This window comes from Chaetura pelagica, unplaced genomic scaffold, assembly GCF_000747805.2.
Source record: "Chaetura pelagica isolate M959 unplaced genomic scaffold, ChaPel_1.0 scaffold379, whole genome shotgun sequence".
Classification (NCBI taxonomy): domain Eukaryota; kingdom Metazoa; phylum Chordata; class Aves; order Apodiformes; family Apodidae; genus Chaetura; species Chaetura pelagica.
In genome coordinates, this window is record NW_009954412.1 from 72909 (window position 1) to 80700 (window position 7792).

A 7792-nucleotide genomic window follows, 5' to 3' on the forward strand; every position below is an offset into this window, starting at 1 on the left:
TTTTGGAAAACTGCTGCCCTGCCAGGTGAAGTCCTCACCCCAGGCAAAGCAAGGAGGGGGGCTGTGGGCAGATCCCAGGCCTTTTCATGGATGTTATGGATCCACCTTCATCTCCATGAGTAGGTACCTGAGCTGCTCCTGGTTCTGTATCCTGGTGAGCACCCACCAGCCACCCTGTCACCAAGCACATGGGAACCAGCAGAGCAAGAGCCAGGTGCTGTAGCCAGGTCAGGCTGGGAGCAGGGATGAGAGGGGGGCTGCATACACTGCCCTGACAGCAGGGCAGTAGTCAAAGCTGTGCTCAGGGTGGAGAAGCTGTGGATGCTGGAGCAGGATTTCATGCAGGGACCATGGAAGCCAGTGCTGAGGAAGTGGGAGCAAGCGCCTGAGCAGAGTTGGGCTGGAGAGGGGGCTGAGCAGCAGAGGAGGCTTGGTGGGTTTTCTTCCTGTCCCCACCAGATTTGGCTCTGCAAATGGGCTGTTGTACCCCACACTGCCCCCCATGTTCAGTTTGCCATTGGTGAATGAGCTTCCTAGGGGTGCCAGTAGCCTGGATTTGACAACTCAGCTGCCCTGCCAGGAGCTTTCTGCTCAAGAGCTGCAATGGAACTCCTGTGTGGCTTGGTTTGTACTGAGGAGACTTAAGAAGCCTTTTGTTGCCAAGGGTGGAGGTGCAGGTGGATCCATAACATCCATGAAAAGGGCAGGGATCTGCCCACAGCCATCCCAGCCCTGTTGTAGGGATGGAAGGAGTGAAACCCCCTTGGCTTTGTTGGGCTCTGCAGGGCGTGTTCGTGGGACCCGTTCAGTCAGTCTGGGTGAGGACGGGACGTGCCAGGCCTTTGGCTCCTGCAGCTCTTGGTCAGGGTGGTGCTCTGGGATCTGCAGCAGGAACCAGACTGGCTGGAAGTGCAGGAAATCTGGAAATGGGCATTTTCCTTGGTGTCTGTGATCAGAACAAGTGGTTGAAGCTGGGCTTTGAGGGATGTCAGCTACAGATCAGGCTGTTGAGGGGAAAGTCTATGAGAGGCTGGTTTTGGTGAGGTGCAGAGCTGCAGAGAACACTGTCTGGCAGTTCTGTGGTCAGGAGCAGGTCACAAGAGTTGATGTGCTGGCCTGTCCTTCATCACCAGCAGTTTTGGGGGTGGAACTGGATAGTTTTGAAGTTTCCAAATTATTTGTGGCAGGAATTTTTGGGAGTTTGGGCTTTTGGAGATGTGGGTGTGTTGGAGAGCAGCCCTGGCTGCCTGGCTGAGAACTCAGCACTTCCCAGGCTGGGGCACCTGAGGCAGCTGCTAATGTGGGTTCTTGGGTTCTGTGACAGAGTCAGCTGCATCTTCAGGCACCTGGTGCGTTGTACAACAAGCTGGGTACCTGGAAGCAGTTTTTGAGAAGTTCTGGACAAAATACAAGTCAAAGTTGAAGAATCCCAGAGGAAAGATTGCCATGGTCACTGCCTGTTCCCTGATAGCACATCTGCCTTCCCAGGTTAATCTGGAAGATGAGCAGAGGCCAAGGCCCTGCTGTTCAAGGGCAGCCCTTGGTGTTGGTCTGGTTTCACATGCTGTTTGAGGTTCTGGGAAGCACCCTTGGCACACAGCTGGGCTCTCGCAACAGCTGTGGTGGTGGAAACCTCTACCCTGTTTCTGGTCATGGGTGTGGTTTTTCAAGTAAGGAGAAGACCCAGCTCCCTTAATGCTTTATCTCTCTCTCCTTGGTGTGGTACAGACAGGATTTGTTTGGAAAGTGCGGTTTTATTTGAGGCAGCTGATGTAAAGGTCCTGGGATCAGCCTGTGCTGGCATTGCAGGGGGGGAGAAGGTCAGCAGGAGACCTTGGTGGGCACAGAATTTTCCATTCTTGCTTCTCAGACAGCTGAAGGGTTTATGTTTCTTGGCATGGATTAAGTGCTTCCCAACAGTCTCTCTCCGGTGTGATGCTCTGTGTGCCCAGGGATGCAGGGCTGGGAGCTGAGGGACAGGGATCACAGTGGTTTTGGCACTGCCGTGTGTCAAGGAGCAGAGCTGCAGGATGGGGCTCACCAGTGCAGCTGGGGCCTGAAGTACCCGAGCACAGGCTGACCAAGCCTTCCCTTTCAGCTGTGCTGCACAGACAGTGTGGGAGTGCTCCTGTGTTTCCTGACCTGGAGCAGAGTAGAAAAAGAAATAAGGTCCATTGCTTGATAAGCAGCATCCAGGCTCCATAAAACACAGTCATCAGGCATTGACATCCCAGTGACAAACTGCCAGAGGGTGCTGGTGTGGGTGGATGGAGCCCCAGGACCCTGCACGGGGCTCCCTACGTTTCAGCAGAGAGGGGCTGGTCTGCTCTGGGTGACTGTGAGGCCTTAATGAGGAGATGGAAAGGGCAACGTGGGCTGAGCTGTCTTTTGTGACTTGATATCTGATGGCTCCTCCATTGCTTGTGGGACACCAGCCCCAAAACAGGAGCTCCTTGCTGACCTCCCCTGCTCTTTGATTCCAGGCCCAAGAGCGAGTACTCGGAGATCGACGAGGAGGATGCCCAGGCTCCCTATGACCCCAATGGGAAGCCAGAGAGGTAGGAAGCTGGATGCTGAAGTTTGCCAGCCCAGGGAGCTGCTGTTCCCTGAAAAGCAGAGCAGAAGCTGGAGTTAACTGGGGATATCATAGAATCACAGAATGGTTTGGATTGGAAAGGACCTTAAAGACCATCCAGTCCTATCCCCCTGCATGGGCAGGGACACCTCCCACCAGCCCAGGTTGCTCCAAGCCCCATCCAACCTGCCCTTCAACACTGCCAGGGATGGGGCAGCTTCTTTGGGCAACCTGGGCCAGGGTCTCACCACCCTCACAGGAAAGAGTTTCCTCCTTATATTTCATCTAAATTTCCCCTCTTTCAGCCTGAAACCATTCCTCCTCATGCTGTTACTCCCTGCCCTTGTCCCAAGTCCCTCCCCAGCTTTCCTGGAGCCCCTTCAGGCACTGGAAGGTGCTCTTAAGATCTCCCTGGAGCCTTCTCTTCTCCAGGCTGAACACCCCAACTCTCAGCCTGTCTGTCACCAGAGCCAAGCTGCATCAGCCCTTGGATCATCTCCGTGGGCTCTTCTTGACCTACCCCAACAGCTCCATGTCCTTCTTGTGTTGTGTGCTCCAGAACTGCCCAGGCCTGGCAGTTTTCCCCTCCAGGAGGTCCTAGATAGATCTCCTGAGTTTGTGTTGTCATTGAAGTGCCAGGCTTGTGGGGGGAGTGCTGTGGGATCTATTGGCCCGTGTGGGGCTCTGGTGCTCTGGTTGCTGGTGGTGCCCCTCACTGGGGTTGTTTGCATGGCAGAAGTGCCCTCCCCTGCTCCAGGACAGGGCTCTGGGCTGGTCCACAGGTCCCAACTCTGAATGGAGGGAACTCCAAAGCGCTCATGCAGCCTGTGGAGCCCCAGTGTTGCTGTGAGGGTTGTCCAGGGGCAGTGCTAGCTGTTCCCCATGGGAGGGAGATGATGTTGGTGCTTGGGATCCTCAGCAGAGCTCCCAGTGCTGGGTCAGGACAGCTGGACCTGCTCTGTGGGTCCTCTTTGCTTTGGCATCTCCTCACATGGCTGGTGGTGACTTTCCCCCTGACTTGTGACCACAGGTTTTATTACAATGTGGAGTCCTGTGGTTCTCTGCGCCCCGAGACCATTGTTCTCTCTGCCCTGTCTGGCCTGAAGAAGAAGCTGAGTGACCTCCAGACCCAGCTGAGCCATGAGATTCAGAGTGACGTCCTCACCATAAACTGAGATGGCCCCTTGCAAGAAGGCATGAGCAGTGCACCAGGTTCCTCCCTCTTCCGGCTGGTGACCTCTCTTCCCTGGCCCCTTCCCAGGGAAAGCTGTCAGGATGTGTGGGATAAAGCAGGAAGGAAAATGGTAGCAACTTCGCTGGGACAAGCTTTGTCCCTAAGTGATCCTAGAGTTTTAGGCCAGAGTTTTGGATTCTGGCCATGGGATTGAGAAGCACATACCCTGGTTACACAACCCTACCTTATTTGCATGTCCCTTCCATACTGTGCTGAATAAAGCCTTTCCTCCCCCCCTTGTGCTGTCATCCCTGAGAGCTCATCTGGGACTGCAGGAGATGTCACATCAGGTACCTCTCTCCATTTAGACATGAAGTCCATGAGATCGCTCTGAAGGGAGCGTTGCCCTGTGCTGCTGCTGGCTGCTCTTGGCACCATCTCCTGAGGAGACAGACCCCCTGGGGTAGGGAGCCCCTCCGATCCAGCTAGGGCTGCATTTCAGGCAGGTGTTTGAGGCTGAGCTGCTAAGCGAGGTGCTGCAAAGGAGCAGAGTGTACCCACAATCCTGATGGTAGGAGCTGGAGAGCAGGAGTCTTGTCAGGAGCACCCCCTGGCACAATGGCTACCCAGCTCACCCCTTCTCTTTGACGGCACCCAGCAGGACTTGGGATGAGCTTCTTCGTGATAGTCCTGGAAGGACCTGTCCCTTCCTAATGGGAGGGGAAGAGGGATGTGCCACTGTGCTCATCCCAGAGTAGATGTGGAGCATGGGAACAGCATGGGGAGCTGAGCCAGGAGCAGCTGGAGCCAGCGCTGCCTTCCAGGGCAGGGCCAGACTCAGCAGCAGCTCTCATGTTCCTGCCATGGCACCCCTGGCTAGGGCACAGCTCCTCAGAGCTGCCCTAGTCCTGAGGGAGTGCTGGCATAGCTGGTTTGCCTTTAGGTCAGAACTCTGCCACAGTCGTGGTGTGGTTAACTGAGCTGGCACTGCTCTGGAAGAGCTGGGAGATGGAATGGCTGGGAACGCCTTTGCCTGGGGATTTGGAGCCACCACTGACCTGGCACCTTCTAGAGCTGCAGGGTGACACAGAGGTGTTGGCTTTCTGCTTCACTTGGGGTTGTTGGATGGAGGATGGCAACTCCCTCCACCCTTTTTTCTTCTCCCCAGCAGTTAGGGCTTCACTTGAAGTGGCCTGGCTGTGGCTGGAGGCAGAACAAAGCCTTGAGCCAAGCAGGGCTGGAGGCTCGGGAAATCTCTCCCCATCAGCATTTTTCTCCCTGGCAGGCGCTACTCCCACTGGCGCTTCCCGAGCGCCTTTGGATGGAACAGACAAACAGGAAGGGTGGCTAAGGGTTGTTTATTCATTAAGCAACTCCTTTAAAAAAAAAAAAAAGAAAACCCAAACATTTTTGGTAACAGATGTTCAATCTTTTCCAGATGAGGTGTGTAGCCAGGAAAAGAGCAGGTTACACCTCTCACCCGGGGGAGGATGTGCTGCCGCGCAGCCCTGGGGCGCCAGCAAGCCCCTCCATGCCAGGCCACGCTGCAGGGAGCAGCCCTTCCCCACCCACCCCCCCACAGCTCCCTGGCCTCAGCCACAAGCCACACACAGACCCAAGACAACATTATTTACAGACCACGGGTTCCCACATCACGACACTCCCTGTCCCCAAAAGCACTGACCTGGAGCTTTAAGGGTGGAAATAAAAACCACTGCCCAACCCAGTCAGAAAGAAGACTCCAAAGAAACACAAAGGTTTGCACAGCAATAAAAAGATAGCCCTTCTAAAGGAGGTCAATATATAGGAGAACTAGAAAAAATCAATTGCTTTAAAGTTCAGCCCAGCTACCCCATCCCCCCCCAGGTGAGGGCTCTTGCCCAGCTGCAGCGGAGGAAGAGGAGGGAGCAGGGACGATGGGAACGCCTGGAGAAACGTGGGTCTTCCCCCATGGGCACAGGCTCCTCTGCAGGGACCATTCACATCTGCAAAGCTGCCTCTCGAGGGACAGACATTACTGGCCAAAACCAGCAGCAGATAAACTGGGAGGAGAGTGGCTGTGGGTGGAAGAACAAGGGGTGCTGGAGTGGGGGCAGCCCTGGAAGGCTGTGGCAGGGCAGGGTGCTAAGCTCTGACTGGCTGCTTGTCCCACCAGATCCCCCCCTGGAAGGAAAACCAGTTTCTCCTGAGGCACCTCAGCTCTACAGCGAGTGTTTAAATAGCTTTGAGTGCAAAAATACAGCTTGGGGTGGCAGGGTGTCCCCAGGAGCACCCTGCTCCTCATGGGAGGTGACATGCTGGGTTCCCATGCCTTCAGCCTGGCACAGCCACCTCCCCAAGTGCTGCTTTGTTCCCTGCAGGGTGATGCTCCAGCCTCCCTGCTCCCCAAAATACCCCCAATTTCATGTCACAACCCCTTCTTCTCCACCTCCCCACTGAATCCCCCAAGATTAAAAAAAAACACTCTGAGAGTCTCTGCGTGAGGGCTCTTCAGCAGCCACGAGGTTTGGGTTCTTGGGAGAAGGGAAAAATCTGTTATAATACGGATATTCAAGATAATAATTCAGGTCAGTGGAGGTGGCACCAGCTGGCAGCTCCCGGGACGTGTGGCCAGGGCATGAGCCAGTGCCTGCTCCCCTGTGCCACAGCCCTGTCTCCCTGGGGATTTTGAGGTGCCTCTGCCTATGTCCTTGCCCCACCAAGGGGATGAAAACGGGGACCCCCACCACAGTCCCCATCTTGCTGGCTCACGGGGACACTGTGGGCTCCCTGCTCTCAGGCTTGTCGCTTTTGGAGGACTTTGGCTTCAGCAAGATGAACCTGTTGAGGAGGTCGGTATCTGAACTGGCCTGGGCGCCTGCATATGCCTCCCCTAGGGACAAAACAGAGGGTGGGCTCGTGGCGGGGGATGACACCCCAGGGGCCACCTCTGTGGGGGACAGGGACACTCACCGGAGTAGCTGGAGGACTCGGCCATGTTCTGGGAGCCGGTGATGTGGTGCCAGTAGGCGCTGCGGGGCAGCATGGTGGTGGGGGTGCAAGGGTAGGAGAAGTGCTCAGTGCCCTTATTCAACAGCTGTGGAGGACAAGAAGGGGGCGAGGGTGACACAGTATGCCTTGAGCCCCCCCTCCAGCTATGTCACCAGGGTGGGCTGGAGCTCACCCTAACGTTCTTCTCCATCTCCAGCAGGACCCTCTTGTGCTGCTCGGCGATGGCCAACGTGGCGCTGTGCACACGCTGGTAGATCTGCTCCCCTTCCTGCGTCTGGAAGGTGTAGAGACCCTCCCCTGCGTCACACAACCTGCAGAGGACAGAGCACAGGGCGTCACCAGCCTCCCGAGGCTGAAGGAGGATAAAAATACCCCCCACACACATGGCAGCTGGCCCAGCTTCCCACGGTTTAAGTGCTGTCCCCACGTCCCCTGTGGGGTGCTGAGTTGGAACCAGCTCCAGCCCCAAACCTCCCCAGCTGTGGGACACCCTGTGCAGGCTGTGGCCATTACCTCAGTGTCAGGCCCGCCCTGGGGTGATGCCCAGCAGAAGGAGGGCACCCAGCAGTGGGTCCCTGTCCCAGCCGGGGTGACATCTCACCGTCCAGCCTCGAAGGTGAAGCGTGTGGCGTCACGCCCGTAGCGGCGCAGGGAGCAGAGGGGCCAGGAGAGCAGCTTCACCCGCGGGTTGCGCGTGTCCCAGAGGTAGATGTTTTCATGGGTGATCTGCAGCTTGCACTCACCGTAAACGTCCAGGTTGGGGCAGGGGAGGAGGAACACGTTAAACCGGTCTGTAAAGGGGGAAAAATAATTATAAAACGCAGTAATTCAGGGGGGCGTAAGGAAGCTGAGCCCCGAGTGAGCGCCCCGCTGGCTCACCCGTCTGCTCACTCTGCACGCCGGGCGCCAGCAGGTCGGGCTCTCCCAGGCCCACGTCACTGGGGCGGGCGCCCAGGCACTCCAGCGACAGCGTCTTGTACCACTCCTCTGCCTCCAGCTCTGCAAGGCACCACAGCAGCCTCTGGGTGACCCCAGCCAAAAGAGGGGGGCTC

The 7792-nt window shown here is 56.6% G+C and overlaps 2 protein-coding genes across 2 annotated transcripts in view; one reads left to right on the forward strand and one right to left on the reverse strand.

Moving 5' to 3' along the window:
* POLR2C (polymerase (RNA) II (DNA directed) polypeptide C, 33kDa) overlaps window positions 1-3808 on the forward strand; it is a 10738-nt gene extending 6930 nt beyond the window's left edge. Inside the window, exons 7-8 of the mRNA XM_010004383.1 lie at window positions 2484-2558; window positions 3606-3808. Coding sequence (XP_010002685.1) covers window positions 2484-2558; window positions 3606-3750 — 220 coding nt within the window. The 3' untranslated portion in view covers window positions 3751-3808. The remainder of the gene's footprint in view (window positions 1-2483; window positions 2559-3605) is intronic.
* A 2688-nt stretch (window positions 3809-6496) lies between these two features.
* Window positions 6497-7792, reverse strand: part of DOK4 (docking protein 4) — an 8963-nt gene continuing 7667 nt past the window's right edge. The window contains exons 2-6 of the mRNA XM_010004384.1: window positions 7620-7761; window positions 7342-7531; window positions 6913-7051; window positions 6702-6825; window positions 6497-6621 (exon numbers count right to left, since the gene is read on the reverse strand). Coding sequence (XP_010002686.1) covers window positions 6497-6621; window positions 6702-6825; window positions 6913-7051; window positions 7342-7531; window positions 7620-7761 — 720 coding nt within the window. The remainder of the gene's footprint in view (window positions 6622-6701; window positions 6826-6912; window positions 7052-7341; window positions 7532-7619; window positions 7762-7792) is intronic.